Source organism: Coptis chinensis, chromosome 6 (genome assembly GCF_015680905.1).
Source record: "Coptis chinensis isolate HL-2020 chromosome 6, ASM1568090v1, whole genome shotgun sequence".
NCBI classification, from domain to species: Eukaryota; Viridiplantae; Streptophyta; class Magnoliopsida; order Ranunculales; family Ranunculaceae; genus Coptis; species Coptis chinensis.
Genome location: NC_141461.1, coordinates 44,640,876 through 44,659,990, shown reverse-complemented (window position 1 = coordinate 44,659,990; position 19,115 = coordinate 44,640,876). Strand labels below are relative to the sequence as shown.

The 19,115-nt window shown below is 34.4% G+C and overlaps 1 protein-coding gene and 1 long non-coding RNA gene across 2 annotated transcripts; one reads left to right on the top strand and one right to left on the bottom strand.

Moving 5' to 3' along the window:
* The first annotated feature begins 282 nt into the window (after positions 1 to 282).
* Positions 283 to 1,562, top strand: LOC147493160 (uncharacterized). Its single transcript, XR_015199916.1, has 2 exons — positions 283 to 603; positions 1,165 to 1,562. It is a non-coding gene; the product is annotated as an uncharacterized LOC147493160 (long non-coding RNA).
* Positions 1,563 to 3,195: 1,633 nt separating this feature from the next.
* On the bottom strand, positions 3,196 to 3,875 carry LOC147493159 (uncharacterized). The gene is made up of 3 exons (XM_086567763.1): positions 3,596 to 3,875; positions 3,390 to 3,500; positions 3,196 to 3,287 (listed from the first exon to the last, which is right to left on the bottom strand). Exons 1-3 carry the CDS (start codon positions 3,873 to 3,875, stop codon positions 3,196 to 3,198), a joined length of 483 nt encoding a protein of 160 aa, XP_086423889.1.
* Between the last annotated feature and the right edge of the window lie 15,240 nt (positions 3,876 to 19,115).

Sequence of the window (19,115 nt, the reverse complement as noted above, 5' to 3'; positions counted from 1 at the left end):
ATAGTTTTAACGGGATCCTGATTTTGAGATCCGAATAGGAGTAGTACTTAATTTAGTCCAACACATCCAAAATGGTGGAGGCCCAATAGGTACTAAGTGAAATTTAAACACGAGTCTAACATAATGCGGAGGTTTCAATTTTCAAATAATTGGGGGTTTAGTCAAACTGGTATATATATTGGGGGATTTGTATAATTAACCCACACCGTTTTAACCTTTTGGCCTGCGTGGGAAGAAACATTCCAAAATTTTGCATAGAGTAACTCGCATCCTAGAAGGCATACATATCGAATGAAAAAGCATACAAAAAAAACATGTTTTGTTCACAAGGTTACTAAGTAAGAGTAGCCGGCCATCGGTAGAATCAGATAAACAATGGGTACTCATATGTTGGTCCAATCAATTGATTAAGCACTATATATAGATCACTTTTGAAAAGTGAAGGGTCAGAAGAAAGGGAGAGTTTCTAGCTACTTTAATTGAGAGAAAAATAGAAGAGTAATAAAATGTCTAAGATCAACAATAAAGCAGCCATGTTTAACATTGTTTTCATGCTCTCACTTCTTCTCATCATGTCCATGGCAGAGGGCAGGTTTCTTGGTCGTAAGTTTTTATCATAGTAGATTATATTATAGTGGATTATATTGAAACATGATTGTTTCTGTCAAGCCAAATGACATAGTGTCAAAGTGTGAAATGTGAGAAGGCGTGTATCTGGTTTTTTTTTTCTTTTTTTGTCAAATAGATTTATAGTACATATTTAGAACTAATAAATCTTTATGCACAAACATTGGAGTATTGGACACAAGTTATAGATATTAAAAATACGTGCGACCAATATTTATTAGCATGTTGTGTGGTCACTGGTTCGTACTTACTCTTGGACACAAGTTATTTTCTAAAAGGTGTATTTTACAAAGGGTATATGTTTACAATTATTGTGGAGAATTTTCAAAAGAATGAGTTTGAATCAATTAGTTTGTAGTTTCTAATTGGAATCCTAATTGAAGCATGTATAAAAGATGGATATAACAGTTCCAAAAAAAAAATTCAAAAAACCAATTTAAGAGCGAGGATACGCAACTCTATATATACTATATATTTTGTTCGGTGCACTAGATGGGGTGGGCAATCTAATCAATATGTATCTGATGTGATTAACAGTTGTATTTGGAAGAGGGAAAACTCCACAATGTGATAAAGTTGTTGGAGTACAAGGTGGTGATACTTGCTTTGGCATCATACAGAATAGCAATTCAACAGCTGCAACCTTTGCTGCTATCAATCCCAATCTTAATTGCAGTGCTCTCTTTGTTGGTCAATGGTTGTGTGTATCTGGGACACTTAACTGAAATTGCTACACTCATATATGCGATTGGAAGGGTAAGTGATGCAAAAATAAGGAGAAATTAGCATATATGTTGCATTTCTCTAGATGAGTTAGCAATGTGTCTTTACACCCAGTGGAATTTCGTTACTCTTTTATATTTATTTTTATTTTATAAACAATGGTTGTTATTTTATTTCTTGATTTGATGAATAAAACTAGTGTTAGTAAACAATGTCCTTTATCTGTTATTAAACTGGTCTTTTATTTTTTTGCATGCAAGAAGGAATATATTATTACTTATAAAAAAGAATGTTACATCGAGTGGAGAGAGGTTACAATTGTATTATGACTTGGTAAAAACATCCAGTCCAAGTTAAAACGATAATAAACCCTGTAAGAGCTTTCTAAAGTCTTAATATAACTTGGTCTGGTCGGGCTCCAAAGACCATCTCCCTGGTTCATGGATGAACCTCTCTTCGCAACAACATCAGCTCCAAAATTTGTCTCACGGTAGATGTGTGTTAGTCTCCAGTGAACAAGTTTTTGGGTTGCTCATAGCCAACGAGCTTTAAGAACCCAAGGCATTCTATCCCCGCTTAAAGCTTTGATTGTTGCAGTCGAATCACTTTCAATCCATAAATGCAACCAACCATTGAGCACTGCTAATTCAGTTGCCAATACAATTGCAAAGCACTCCGCGTCGAAATTAGTGGTGATCCCTAGGCCATATGCTTGGACTCCTATAACTTGGGCAGCATGATCCCTAAAGATAATTCCAGCACCACCAATCCCTGGATTACCGATGGAGGAGCCATCAGTGTTTGCTTTAACAATTCCATTATCGGGGGGTATCCAACTAACCTCTTGTATGCAATTTTGACATGGTTTCCCTTTGATGTTAAAATAGTGAAGAACTTCCAAGTCATCAGGTGTGTTAAACATGTACCATGTAGCTGCCTTACCCAAGGCCTTGACCCCTTTCATGACTTCATTCTTGATGTGAGCATAGTTCAAATTTATGTCCTCGAAGTAAATGTGATTCCTCATCTTCCATATCTGGGACATAATGTGTGCAACAACGGAGTTCCATACCTCTTTTCTGATATGGCTAAGGAATTTGGGGGCAGTAAGGATGCCTTGTAGGCTAAGAGTTGGTTGCACCTTGTGCACTTCAAATAGCCAAGCCCATAACTCCTTTGAAATGGTACATTCCCAGAGCATGTGGCTTACTGTCTCCTTAGTGTTTTTGCAGAGTCTACATCTCTATACCATGCAAATTCCTTTCTTTCTGACCTTGTCATTAGTAGGGACTGCCTTTTATATAAGTTTCCAATGGTACTTGCAGTTTTAGGATGCAAGTATTTGTTCCAGACCCAGTTGTGCCACCCCATAGCTTGTTCGTTGCTCGTCAAATGCTGCTTTGACTATGAATCTTCCATCATTCGCAGGTCTCCATATTCTAGTATCCTCATTATCTCCAATAGGTTGCTGCATGAAGTTTAGGTCGATGCCGACTCTTGCAAAGACTTGCTGCACGTGGATTGGAATATTCCAGTTTCCCTCTGTAATGATGTCCAATACCTTAGCTTTGAGAGTCTTCCAGCTGATACCATGAACTTTATCTACTAGAGTGGTGCCTACCCAATCATCTTTCCACAGTTAAATAATCTTTCCTTGACCCACTATCCACCCCAGATTAGGTGTCATTTCTCTAAGAGCCCATCTAATTCCAGGCTAGATAGATGATTTTTTGAAGTAAGTTATCCACTCTCCTGAGGCCATGGTGAACTTAGCCTGCATATATTAGCTCCATTCAGATTTTCCAGCAAGAAAAGTCCAAGCAAGTTTCATGAGCAGGGCTAGATTCAGCTCTCGAAGTTAAGGGTGATGCCTTTCTTTACTGTGGGGTCACTCGACCATACAAAGTTGCTAATTGCTGCTTGCATTCTTTGATACACTGCAAAGGCCATTTGTATACTGACATGTTAGTTGTACACTGGGAGGCTGTTAAGAATTGATTGAGCAATAACAACTCTTCCTTGGAAAGAAAGCATTCTACCTGCCCATCCACTAGCTCTTCTTTTCACTTTATCCACCAATATCTGAATACTTGCTTGAGTTATTCTTCCCTTACAGATCGGAGCACCCAAGTATTTCTCAGGGAGAGAACCTTCAGAGAAGTCAAAAAGTTCAACTACTCTTGCTTTCTTGCCTTTATTCATAGCTCCTAGGAGCAACTTGCTTTTGGCGGGTTGAAATATTGACCTGCAGACTGCTCGTAGACATTAAGCAAGTTTTTAAGGTGCCGAAGTCCCCGAATGTCGCCATTCGCAAATATAAAAACATCGTCCGCAAACAGAATGTGAGTGGGGCTAGGGCACTTTCCAGCTGCTATCATATGTTTTATCTTGCCAAAATGAAACAACCAATTTATTCCTCTGCTTAGAACATCTTTCGCTATGTCAAAGAGGATGGAGGAGAGAGGATCCCCTTGCCTTAGACCTCTACCAGCCTCGAAGAACCCACATGGTCCACCATTGATCATAACAGAGATGTTAGCACTTTTGAGAAGAGTGGATATCTAGGATCACCATTGGTTGCATAACCTAAACCTTCCAAGCACTTCAATCAAGAACTCCCAACTGAGAGAGTCAAAATCTTAAGTAATGTCGAGCTTGATGCCTACATTCCCACCTTTGGTCTTCTTGTCCAATTCATTGACCATTTCCGAGGCAAAAGCAATGCCTACTGTGCCTGTTCTGCCTTGAATAAAAGCTAGTTGTTCTCCGCTAATGATCTTGCTCACTATGGATTTAATTCTCAAAGAAAGGATCTTAGTAATAATCTTGAATAAGAAATTACTTAGGCATATAGGTCTAAAATGATTTACATCAATAGCATTTGTGACTTTAGGCACTAGAACTAGAAAGCTAAAATTTATGCCTTTCGGGAGAGCATTATCTCTCAAAAAAGATATAACAGTGTAACATACATCATGTCCAATGATGCTTCAGAAGGTATGATAGAATATTCCTTGGAAGCCATCTGACCCAGGAGCACTGTTTGCATCCATTGAGAACACTGCATCTCTGATCTCATCTATAGTTGGCATGGCTGAAAGTGTTGCATTATCCTCCACTGTAACCAGATTCGGGATCAGATTCATAAGAGTACCATCCATCTCAACTGTTTGATGCTTGTATTTTTCCTTGTAGGCATCAACAATGTACCCCTTAATCTAGTCCTGTTATTTGAGTAAGTCACCTTCCTTGTTCTTTATTTCAGTGATTTGCACTTTTGCCAGGCGCATTTTGATGGTGGCGTGGAAGTAGGCTGAATTTCTTTCCCCCTCCAAAGCATCTGATACTCTGGATTTCTCCTTGGCCATGGCAGTGATAACATTTGTAACCTCTTCAATTTTAGAAGCCTTATCAAATTCCATTTGTTGTAAGGTGGAATCTGTTGGGTCATTGATCCTTTAGAATCTTATCCATTTCTTCTTCGAGGCGCTTAAGATGCTGATCATGATTACCAAAGACTTCGAAGCTCCAGCTTTTCAGTTTTTGCTTGAGTCTTTTAAGTGTTTTTGACCACTTTTCCGATAGGCACATCATAAAGAGGCTCATTCCAGTTTGCTTCTACCATATCCTTAAGAGTGTCATGATGAATCCAGGCCTTTTGAAACTGAAATGGGATGTTGTGGGGCTTGGGGATGCGAGTATTCCAGCCCACAATTGGACTATGGTATGAAATCTTTCTTTTGAGAATTCTGCTCCTCCATCCAACATTGCCTTGCAACCATCCTTGAAGCATTCTTTTACTACCCCATCTCTTATTACACCAAGAGTATTTAAACCCCAACGTGGTGGAGTCAATGAGAGCATTCGAGTGGATAAAATGGTTAAAATCATCCATAGCCGCTAAACAAGGAGTGCCACCCCTTTTTCTTTCAGCTACTGAAGTAACAATATTAAAGTCTCCTATTACTGCCCAAGTATGGTCGCTTTGACCCAATAGAGAAAGCTCCTGCCAAAACTCTCTACGAATGCCATAAGAACTACTTGCATGCACAAAAGTCATAAGGGAGTTCTTAACTTTAACTGTAATCTGCTGCTATGGAAGACTAACAAGGCTAGGGGTTAGTCCATCCCTCCAAAATATCCATAGGTTGCCTACCCTGTGAGTGGTATTATTATGTAAGAAATTCGCACTAAAGCCAAGTCTAGTCAACACTGGTGGCAGAGCATTAGGTGGCTTAATAAGAGGTTCTGCTATACATAGAAACTCAGGGTTGTGAGTTAAGACAAGCTCCTCAATATGGTACCAAGGTTCCTGCCGTTTGACTCCCCACGCATTCTAGTACAGTGTATTCATTTAGGATTGGAAGAGTTAACCTTCGCCCTTGTACTCGGTGCAGACAAGTTTTGCACCTTCCACATAGGCTTATATCCCTTCTTTGTTCTGACTTGTCCCCCATCATGTTCCACCTGATTCGCCCACTTCCCATTTAACAAGTTATCACCTTCCTTGAGGACCCGAAACCTATTAGGAGTGACAAGGTCATCTACTGTTGGATCATAGATGGTGGCCTCCTTTTCCTTTGCTGCTTCAAAAACAACCGAAGCTGAAGAGGTTATCATGCCAGAAGATACCACCCTAGTTTCATCAACTAAGAGAGTGTCATTTCTTTCTTAAGTCTAAGTCACATCCAAGCCAGTCCCAGTCTCACCATCTACCTCATTCTGATCTGTACCTCGAGTAGACTCACCAGCCATGTGAGTTGCTAAAGCCTCTTGCAGTACTTGCTCCATGATATGCACAGCCATACCAGTCCCAGTCTCAACCTCGACCTCATTTTGTTCAATACCTCGAGCAGACTCACCAGTCATGTGAGTTGCTTGAGCCTCTTGCAAGACTTGTTCCCCAACATTATTCTCATCATTTACTATCACATTCTCCTGCATATTTATAGTACATCTCTACATCAATAGCAGTTGGAATTCCATAGCAGTTTTGTGTTGCTATTGGAGGAGTAGAGATGTAGTCACCATTTGGGTCCTTAGTACCACTTGTTCCTGCATTTTGCTTATTCTTGTTTCTCCTTCTCTTATTTTAATGTTTCCTTGCTTCAGGAGTTGGTTCTGGAATAGTAGCTTCCTTTGTGGTTTCTTCCATTCTTGTGTTTTTCTAGAGCACCCTACATTCTACTACCAGATGACCTACTGACTTGCAGTGTCCATAGTACTTTGGCATATTTACTACTTCAATGTCTTGCACAAAGGAAATTCCTTCCTCCTCTTCCACCCATATCTTATTTGGGATAGATTTAGAGATATCGACATCAACAAGCACACTAGCATAGAAACCAAAGTCTCTTTCTAGTGTGTGCTTATCCACTCAAATTGGGTAACCGATAGTTTTATCCATTGACATCAGGATTTTGTAATCCCAATATTGTTGGCCCAACTTAGGGAATTTAATCCAGAAAAGAGCTTTGGTTTTGGTATGAACATCAGGATCAAAGTCTGGTGTCCATTTTGAGAGCCTTAGAGTTTGTTCCCCAAACCTCCACGGACCCCCTCCCCAAATTTTCCTCCAATAAGTTTCACTGGTTAACCAAATAATGAAGAATCCTTATTTTCCCAAAGGAAATAATTTTCTGGTCACCTTGAGGGTTCCATTTAGCAGCCGCTATTGAGCGTACTTCTTCCAGCTTAATTTTATGCAAATCTAACCTATCCACCAAGCAATACTTGCAGTAATTTCGACCCCTTTCAACTGCTTTCTTGGGAGCTTGATAGATGGCATGTTGCCTTTAATTTCCGGTATAGGTAGGTCCTCAACATCCAGGTGTTGAGGTTCATCACCTCTTACTTTGTCAGCAGAGGAGATAGTTCTCCTTTGAGCTTGGTTCTCCACTTGGTTAGGGGCCGAAAGAGCTAGTCTTGCTTCTGCTAGGACTCTTTCTTCAGCTATTCTCACTCTTGCAAGCGGTGTACTCTCAAATTCCGATATATCCATCGTTAGCGGTGGAGTTAATCGATACTGATTTGCAAGAACCCCCCCCCCAAAGGGGAAGTTTCTAGCTTCTTTTTCTTACTCTTATCTATTTGACAGGATAGAAATTTGCTAATAAAAGTAAAAAAGTTTACCTGATTACTATTTTGCCCTTCCAATAAGTCACTCTGAATTCGCCTCACTCACTCACTCCCAACGGTTAAAGTACCAGAAAAATAAACAAATTATCACACAATACTTCAATAGTACTTTTTTTTTATCAATAAAAAAAAAACGTTATTACTACTAGCAAAATGCTCATGCCCTACACATGAATAACAAATAAAAGTTACCAACGGAGTATTATATCTGAATGTACACAAAATAAAGTAATGACAAAGCACAAACAAAATTTATTATATACGGGTAGAGTGTACACTATTTAAATGCTGTCAAATTTTAATGAAGAAAATTAGATTACAACTGGCAAAAATTAACGCATACAATTCACAAAATATTTAGCAAGAAACTCAAATCTTATAAATGTGACTACCAAAAAAAATCTTTACAAAATGTCGTTAATCATCTCCGACTTTTGTCTAATTCGAAATCAGATCGGAAACTATTGTAAACAAAAATAAATAAAATGTAAAAACAATATATAACTTAAAATCTAAAATAAGTAATGAAGATAAAATTTGAAACGACAAAATTCAGAGAGAAAGTTGTGTCCCTCTAATAGTCATTGGTAGAACTTGAAATGGACCTTCCTTTCAAGAGCATAAATGGATTTCATTAATTTTTTGTTGAGGGTATGATACATTATGGTAATAGTACACAGTTCTTATTCTATAGATTCTTAACTTTCATTGACATAATCTGCAAAACAATAGAGAGCAAGGGACGATGTAGAACTACAAAAATGCATTTTTATTGAGCAAGGGTTGTTGGCTGGGTTTAAGCTGTCAACTTTTAGAGCTTTTATCATAACTGGCATTCATATATGCATGGTCAATTACGAACATCCATAGATCCCCTGGCTATGAGTCCAGAAACACAAAGACAAAAACTTTGTAAACATGAGAATATGGAATATAAATTGTCAATCGTGAAAATACATTCACAAATTAGAATATAGAGAAACAAATAGAAGGAGCTACCTTAATTCAAGAGTGATATATAGAAACTCCACCTTTTTTTTTTTTTTTTTTTTCCTAAAAACCCCTAATTAAGCTTGATTCACGTTCGTGGACTAAAATGCCACAATCCTGTTTAGAGCGCAATCACAACTCAATGGAAGACTAGAAGAAAAAGGACCATTTATACCCAACCCAACAGCAAATAAAACCCCAATAAAAGACTATTTGGTACGTAATAAAAGAAAAACATAGAACAAATTAAGATAGTCACAAGTACAATAAAAGGCGAGAAAAATTGCATCACTCAAATACGTGTTAACAATAAATACAAAGTAGTGACCTATATCAACACTATAAGCATTGAAATACCGACAAATTATCCAACTCTTGAACTAATTATTATACCCAAACTATCTAGAAGCTAAGCTCTAAGTATAATCTACCAACAAACAGTGGATGGGTCGAGAAAGTAAACCAATTCTATAAAATCATAAATAGCCATCGCAAAATTTTCACAGCAATCCCGGCCAAACCACAACAACAACAACAACAAATCTCATCAAGAACATTCAATGGACAGTTCATATTACTATTCCACTATCTATCCAGCTTCATTCTCCAATCTCACATACTTCTCTTGCACCTTTAGCAATAGGACTTGAATTCCCAACTACTATATCAACTGGTCATATTGATACTCATCAACATGAGTCAACCACTTCACCATCTTACTTCAAACCTTCAACCATTTTCATAGTACCTCCCAATCCTGATGCTTTAATGGAACTGCTCATGACTCACCAACTAATGTATTAGGCAATAAGATAATTATTAAGCAAAGTTACAATGATATGGATACGTGTGTTCGTATCCGACATGCGCTGATACGAAGTGTCTGACATGGCGCAATACCAAAAATTGAGGTATATTACATACAATGTGTCCGAGTGTGTCCAACAACATGTGGATACATATTCGACACGGATTATTTTTAAAATATGGTGTGTCCATGTAACATAGTTATTAAGGGATATATAAATTAAAGTACACAATTGATCAAAAGAAAGGTAAGAAGAAACAACTAACGTTGGATGTGGAATATGGATGCGGTTCTAAGACAAAGAACTGAAAGTCTTTAAATGGTTGTCCGCTTCCCATAGGTCATCTCAAACATAGATTGCATAAGAAAGTTTGGCAATCCATTGATAGCACATTCTTGGTCGAATACCGTCAAGGGTGCAGAACTTAGAATGTTTTTACATGCAAGCAAACTTGGAATGTTTTCATCAATGCCTTTTCATTTTTCACCAAAATTTCCTTACCTATCTATTAACCCCAAATAAAATAAACTCACCTATTTGATGAGTATGAGAAATAGGATAAAGAGTGAAAAAGTGAAGAGAAAGACTTGTCTAAAACCAAAATCAGATACTTGCTTAAGAAAGAAAAAGAAAATAAGAAAAACAATAATAATAGAAATTTTTTCCAAAAAGAAACGAAATGTCAAAGTTAAAATTCTCAAAAGTCAAATCAAAATGAGTCAAAAAGCCAAAAAATGGCTAAATATGCAAACACATTTTAAAAACAAGAAAGAACAAAAGGAATTCTCTAGTGTCATGATCAGTCCCCAAATAGGTGTTTTTATCCTCTTATAATGCTTCAATTTAGTCAAATTATATGATCAATAATGTAGAAAACTCATGTTCTTATCGCTTTTTCAGGATACAACCCTATTCTTGACCAAATACCTCAAAAGACGTGATCTAGAGCCAAAAGGAGCCTAAAAGGGACAACTGAGAAAAAATGTCATAAGGCAATGGTCAAAGTCAACTCAAGGGTCCAAAAACTCAAAAGCTCAGGAAACACTCCAAGGCTTAAAGGACCAAGGACTCAACCCTTTGCAAGACAAGAACTAAGCACAAAATTCTCAAAAGACCAAAGGATCAAAGGATCAAATTCCCACAGACATGGGTTTGGGCCCAAAAGGCTTGACCCTAATTACTCAAAGAAGGCACAAGAAGCTTCTACATTAGGTTACTTGTTGGATAAGATAAGATGAGGGAAAACTTGTACATCTCTACACATATATAAGTGTAGAGATGCCCACAAAATAAAGGAGCTAGTTAACTAATTAATAGCTAGACTCTAGTAGGAGTAGGAGATAAGAATTTAGTTAATTGTCTTTATTTACTTTTAATTCATTGTTTTCCATTTTCATTACTTTCAAGCTTGAAGCTTTGTTGAATCTAGTTGGTTTTCTTCCATTCGAAGTGTTTAATCTTGTTTTTCATAACAATAGTTCTTCAAAACATCTTCTCAGTCATTCATTTATCCAACCAAAGTTAGTTATACTCATTTGAATCAATTAAATGAGTATAACTTGCTAACCAAATTACCTTTCTCTTATCTAATCTTCATGTTTCTCAAGCTAAAACAACTCTTAATTTCATGTTTTCATCATCAAAATAGTATATAATAACTAGTTCTCAACATCATCATACATCAAAAACCATACAAAAAACAATAGAGAAATCAAAAAAAAGTTGGGGTTTTCTCCATCACCATTCTTTCATATTAGATATAAGATGAACAACTTCAAAACCACAAAACCACACGATTCTACTATGTCAAATGGTGTCGCCGTCATGGATCTATTAATATGAGAAGAAGAATGAATCAAAAGGGGAGTATCTCTCTTTTCTTAAAATTTCTCAACTTGTTTTTCTTATTTTCAAGTTTTCTTTACTGTTAGATCTTACTGATCCGTTTTATTTATGATTTCAGGTCTCACTCTAGGTTGAAAACAACTTTGTGAAGCAACTTGAGGAAGCCGGTCAAAAGTTGTTGGAGCACCGACCAGGACCGCCAGCGCCCGACTCGCGCCTGCCTGATCCGACCCGTGACCCGCCCCACCACCTTGCTGCACCAGGACAAACCCTTGGCTCAGATTGAAAGCTTTGTTCAGTATATCTCTTTGCTTAACTCGTATTTGTTAAAATGTTAATGGTTTGAAACTAGTTAGATTTGCAATATTTAGTGTTTTTCAAATTAAAAAAAAAAAAATAATAATAATAGAAATAAACAAAATAAAATAAAAACAGCTTAGTTTATTGTCATTATTAGATAAAGTTTAAGTTCTTTTTAGGAAATTTCATATTTTGCTTTTATCATTATTAATTATGGATAATTAAAAAATTAGGATAATATATATCAACTTGCTTAAAGATAAGGTTTAGCGATAATATCAAACTTAGGCTTAAAAGAGGCAGTATTTGTCTTTTAGTTTAAGTTTTTAAACTTACCAAGTATTGGATATTTGATTAACTTGGGACATTTGAATACACGAGGCGAGTCGTGTAACAATACGCTCGCGCATTAAAAATTAACTTGGAAATTAAAATTTTAATCTTTGACATTTATTGTTATATTTTCATAATAACATAGTTAATAGTTAAATCACATTTAGTTAAGTAGTTTAACTTAGTTAATTTTTTGCTTTACATTTCTGTTAATTGAGATCACGAAGGCAAATTTGTAAACCTATTGGCTTTGCCACCTTTCCAACCCAAAATGTGGGTTTAGTATAGAAATTTTGTAACCGAAATAACATAAAGCTCAAAAGGTGGGTTTGACGTATCGAGACACCCAACACTCGGTAAAACCCCACCACATTACCTCCATCCCCAAATACGTGCATGCACACTTGGGAGGTAATTTCTTCACTTCCTCACAACTCCCAGTCAGAGGATACTTGGTTGTTTACAAAAGCATGCTTGCGTGACTCTGTGTTAAAATTTAGTATTGTATTTACTTTATGCGCTTAAGGCTAAACCCAAGCCATAACAAAACAACAAGTGGGACTAATCTCCTCTTTAGTTAACGGATGTTGTGTGATTCAAATGCTACATTGACTAAAGAAAATTTTAAAATTAACCAAGCAAAGCCAATCTAGTCACGTTCACAGGACAAACACTTAGCACGAAGATTGAGAGTGCACGTGGATACTACTACAGAAAAGCTCGTTAACCACTGTTATATATAGTGGTAAAAGCCCATTAACCACTATTTTAAGGTCGTGGTAACTACCATAACAAATACTTATAACAAAACCGTGGTAATAAGTACCTTTTATATACCAATGTTTTGTCCAAAACCGTGGTATATGATTTCCGAAACCGTGGTTAATAGTCTTTACAACTGGATCTATTTGGTGATAACCGTGGGAAATATTGATAATAATTACCACAATTCTTACAAAACCGGGGTTTATAGATTTTTTTTTTTTTTTTTTAAAAAAGCCCTTAATTATTTGATGTTCATTGTATTCATTTAACCTGGAAAATTATTAACAACCTGCAGCATGCCCAATTTCACCATATCCACATTGGATTTAAAAGCACATTACTTGATATAAACAATACATAGTGCAACAAACAAAATAAACAAATTTAGACATCCAACACACAACATTGAATTGCTAAAAGAATTTGATAATATTTTCTACGACGTCAATAAAAAAAAATCATCCAAATCTACTTGTTCAATCTAAAACATCAAAAGAGTAATATACTTGTTCCATAAAAGCTTCAAAAGAGTTTGACAACGGCAAGATCCTTGGTACGAAGCATCATAATACCTTGTGATTGAGCAATATGCAAGTGGTGAGACCAAGCACCACACCTTAACTGGAAGAGGTCAAAACCTAACTAAGACACCACCGCCTGCCTCGAACGTTCCATTATGCTAAATGAACTTAAGAATTTCAGGCAGCCGAATAACATCAAGTTCCTCTTGTGTATATGTAACGTTAAATTTGTCATCTGCACGATCAAAGATCAAGAGGTAATGTAATAACTAAATAATGAAGATTAACACAAAAAATAGAATGCTAAAGTGTACGGTGACTTATACCTTATTTTCAAAATAATTATCCGAACAAGCTTCCATTATTTCCCTCATAAACTTCATTCTATATTACCAGGTTGGTACGGGCCCTACAGACATACATGGAAAATATTCATAATCATAAATTTTTCTAAACACATAGTATATATGCATAAGAATTTGTTTACCATAATTCTCTCCCACTTCACCGACCTTTACATCCTTTCCTTCAAGCGTCTTTGTATTGTCATGACTGCACTTCAAAATAATATCAATGTAAAACTTAATTAAATGCAAGTAAAAAATAAGCAATGTAACGAATTATTGCATTTACATACACACTCATGACTCACCTCCATATCATTAGCTGGTTGATTATGCTTTGAATCGAACCAATTTAAAACTATCAAATGTCCATCCCCTCCCAATTTGATATATTGAGACGACGATGCTATTGTAACTAAAATCATAGAATCTGGTTGATTTGGGTCATAATTTAGTATAAACAAAGTAAGACTTCCATTCAGGAACTTGGCATAGCTTGGTTCCTTGTTATGTTTGGTGCCAGAGTAGTTTGATAATAAATTTGTGGAGGATTGGACCCAATAGAACCAAACAGACTTTTTATTGTAGTAGAAAGAGAAACCAAACCTCCTTCGGTCCCATTCAAGGATGAGACACTACTAGTAGTGAGCTTCTATCCTTCCGTCAACTTTTGCCTGGAACTAATGCGACTATTGGATGATCAAAAGACTGCCAGACAGTGCTGTTTTTTTTGTCAAACGACACAAGGTTTCCCAACTCAATCATGTTTAAGCCTACAACAGACTTCCCAATAGTGTTTCAAGACCAAACTAATGTACCATCGACATCCGGAAAAATAAGTAGACAATAAACTACTTGAAATATAGCAGCAACATCATAGTTACATTCCTATTAATGTCCTTTTATGTGTAGAAGGTGGTAGAGTCAGATGGTTTCAACACAAACATCATCAAAGTATATAATTCTTGACATAATCTCCTTAAGGTTAAGTACATACCTTAGTAAATAGTTTGAAGGCTCCTCCTTGTAAAAAGAAGCCCAAGCAACAACAATCCTTGCTTCACTTTTCCATGTGAAAGAAGTCGTAGGTAGCAATTACAATCCACGTTTCTTTTTTCCTAGCAAAAAAGCCTAAGTAGCCACAATCCATGTTGCACTTCTTGACTAAATCCAATGAGAGGTAGCCAACATGAAAACAAAGATATATTCTAAACCTGCAAAAAATTGCACTTCAACTCATGAAGTAATTCCATATATAGGAGTAATAGAAGAACTGAATGACATCCAAAAGTGATTCTCTAGCTACATATCCAACAATAAATAAAATTGACAAAACACTATCTCTTATATATACTAGAAAAAACTACATGATTATTCTATTTTATTAATTCTACCAATTACCAAAAGACTAACTATCAGACAACATAGGCATAGTAGAAACAATGAGAAGCATTAAAATGTGCCTTACCTCAAAGGCTAAAATAAGGCAATTCCTATACTTTTCAAAGGCAAAAAAAAGTTGGGTTTCTGCTGATCCTATCCAATTCCTATACTTTTCAAAACTTAAAAGTAAAACAACCCCATCACACAAGTACGAAGCATCAATCTTTATATATATATATATTATAGCTCTACCCTCTTCAATTGAGGAAGCATTTTTAGAGTGTCCACGTGTCATGACTAATTAAGAAAAAGTGGGAGATAAAATAGGAAACAAATATTTATCGTTGTCTTTAGATATATATTATAGTTATACCCTCACCAATCTATTTTTTGGAGCACTAGCAAAGATTCCAATTTTTTCTAAACTCAAAAATATGATATAAATAAGGAAACAATTCTATCTAGAGTTTCACAGAGTCTTTAACTTTTTCTAAACACTATAGCTAATTACGAAAAAACAATCTCATCTAGAGTTTCACAGAGTCTCCAACTTTTCCTAAACAATATAGCTAATTATGAAAAAAAAAATATGAGACAAAAAACTAAATTGCTAAAAATAATAGTTTCCACAAAAAATGATTTTCCTAAAACCCTTTCGATTTGATGCGCCATCATCCACTGTGGGATTTAGACATTTATTAATAGTTAAGGATTCCAAAAATCATAATTCCGACCACAATAATTACGACATATTCCAATTCCTTAGATATATATATTATAGTTATACCTTTACCAATCTATTTTTAGGAACACTCTCGTAGAGACTCCAAATTTTTCTAAACTCTATTACTAATTATAAAAAAGTAGGATATAAATAAGAAAACAATCCCATCTGGAGTTTCACAAAGTCTCTAACTTTTCCTAAACACCATAGCTAATTACGAAAAAAAAAAAAAAAATCTCAATTAGAGTTTCACTAAGTCTCCAACTTTTCCTAAACAATATAGCTAATTACGAAAAAATACATGAGACAAAAAACTAAATTGTTAAAAACAATAGTTTCCACTGAAAACGATTTTCCTAAAACCCTTTCAAATTGATGCACCATCCACTGTGAGATTTAGACATTTATTCATAGTTAAAGATTCCAAAAATCACAATTCTGACCACAATAATTATGACATATTCCAATTAAATTTATGAATTTATAATTTTTCAACACTATAATGTAATTTCATATATATATATATATATATATATATGAAATTACATGCCAATTTTATAAAATTACATTATATATATATATAATGTAATTTCAATAATTATAACTATATATATATATATATATATATATATATATATATATATATATATATATATATATATATATATATATATAGTTAAAGTGGACGTTGGGCTTAAATAAATTATATGCCAAACCAAAACAAATTACATGTGGAAAATTAAATTATACAAAAAATAACATCACAAAATATATATTTAAAAAAAACAAAAAAAAACAGCAAAGCAATAATGACAAATATTTTAAAATATATATAATACTGAATGAAACTATCGTCAAAGAACAATTAATGGGGAACCGAAAACTTGATGCAAGTGCATCGAACTAACCTCAAATAATATTTAACGGGAAATCGGAAATTGGATGAAAATGCAAGCATTAAACTAATCTTAAAAAGTAATTAATAGAAAATCGGAATATTGATACAACTGCATCAAACTAACCTCAAAGAATAATTAGCGGGAAATCAAAACTTGGATGCAAATATATCAAACTAATATTAAAAAAATAATTGTCGGGAAATTGAAAACTGGATGCAAATGCATTGAACTAACCCTAAAAGATTAAATTAATGGGAAATCATACTGGAATACAACTGCATTAAACTAACCTCAAAGAAAAATTAATTATAAATTGGAAACATGATACAAATGCATGGAACTAACCTTAAAGAATAATGAACGAGAAATCGGAAACCGGATGCAACTGCACTGAACTAATCTCAAAAAATAAACTGGATGCAAATGCATTGAACTAATCTCAAGAAATAGTTCACAAGAAATCGGAAATTAGATGCAAATTCATTGAAGTAACCTCAAACAATAACTAATGGGAAATCGGAAACTATATGCAAATGCAACCTTATCAAATAATAAACGAGAAATCGGAAACTTGATATAAATGCATTAAACTAATCTCACAGAATAATTAACGAAAAATCAGAAACTAGATGCAAATGCATTGAACTGACCTCAAAGAACAATTAACAGGAAATTGGAAATTGGATGCAAATGTATTGAACTAACCGTAAAGAATAATTAACGAGAAATCGGAAACTGGATGCAACTGTATTGAACTAACCTCAAAAAATAAATACTAGGAAACGGAAATTGGGTGCAACTACATTGAACTAACCTCAAAATATAAATAACGGAAAATCAGAAACTTGATGCAAATGTATTGAACTAACCTCAAAACATAATTATGTTATATGTTGTGGGAATGTCTTGATAAGTATAGTTTTGCATTTAAAATGATGTTTATCTTATCTCTTTCCGTATGATTGGAAACTCCTTGCTATTCAAGTAGCTTCAATATATATGAACTTCGCCTTATAGGCAATCTCACAAAACTTTAATTAAACTGTTATTATTAAACAACAAAATGAAGTTAAAGGGTTTTATCAAAAGGTGAGTTCTTTTTTTTTTAAATGGAGAGTGAGGTTTTCACGTTATAAGAAATTTGGATGAGTGATTAATACAATATTAATATATAATAGTTTTGCATATTTGTAAATATTTTTCAGCATAATTAATATAACAACACCCGTTTGTAGATAATCTTTGAAAATTCCACATAGTGAAGCATGCATAATTTAAATAATAATTAGCGAGAAATCGGGAATTTGATAATCTTCGATGATCATCAAACATAATTTATTTTTTATGTCATGTTTGCAAGGACACTATAGATGGATCAGTAGAAGTTGGTATTGCATACCATATTAAATAATTAAAAGGAAATCAGAAATTGGATTCAAATACATAACTGAGATAAAAAATAATTAACGGGAAATCGGAAATTTTATATAAATGCAATAAACTAAACTCAAAAAGTAATTAACTGGAAATTGGAAACTGGATGCAATTGCATTAAACTAACATCAAAGAATAACTAACGGGAAATTAGAAATTAGATGCAAATCCTTTAAAAATATTTAACGGGAAATCAGAAACAGTATGCAAATACATCAAACAAACCCCAAATAATAATTAATGGGAAACCGAAAACTGAATGCAAATGCATTGAACTAAACTCAAAAAATAATTAACAAAAAATCAAAAACCAAATGCAACTGTATTGAACTAATTAACCTCATAGAATAATTTGTGGGAAATCGAAAACTAAATACAAATGCATTGAAATAACCTCAAAGAATAGTTAATGGGAAATCAGAAACCGAATGTAATTGCATTGAACTAACCTCAAAGCGTAAATAATCAAAAACTAGATGCAAATGTATTGAACTAACCTTAAATAGTTATTAACAGGAAATCGGAAACTAGACGCAAATGTAATGAACTAATCTCAAAGACTAATTAACGAAATATTGAAAAATGAATGAAACTGCACTGAACTAACCTAAATGAATAATTAACAGAAAATTATAAATTTAATGTAACTGCATTGAACTAACCTCAAAAAATAATTAACGGAAATCAAAAACTTGATACAAATGCATTGAATTAACCTCAAAGAATAATTAACATAAAATTGGAAATTGGATGAAACTGCATTGAAATGATTGGACTAATAACCTCAAAGAATAATTAATGAAAAATCATAAATTGGATGCAACTACATTAAACTAAAATCAGAGATTAACTAACGGGAAATCTGAAATTGGATGCAAATGCATTGAAATAACCTTAAAGAATAGTTAACTGGAAATTGGAAGCCGAATGTAACTGCATCACACTAACCTCAATGCATAAATAACTGGAAATTGAAAACTATCAAACTAACCTAAAAAATTAATTAACAGAAATTAGAAATTGGATGCAGATGTATTGAACTAACCTCAAAGAGTAATTAATGGGAGATTGGAACCTGGATGCAAATGCAATAAACTAATCTCAAAGACTAATTAACAAAACATCAAAAACTAGATGCAACTGTACTTAATTAACCTTAATGAATAACTAACGGGAAATCATAAAGTGGATGCAATTGCACTGAACTAACATCAAATAATAATTAACGGGAAATTGGAAACTTGATGCAACTGCATTGATCTAACATCAAAGAATAATTA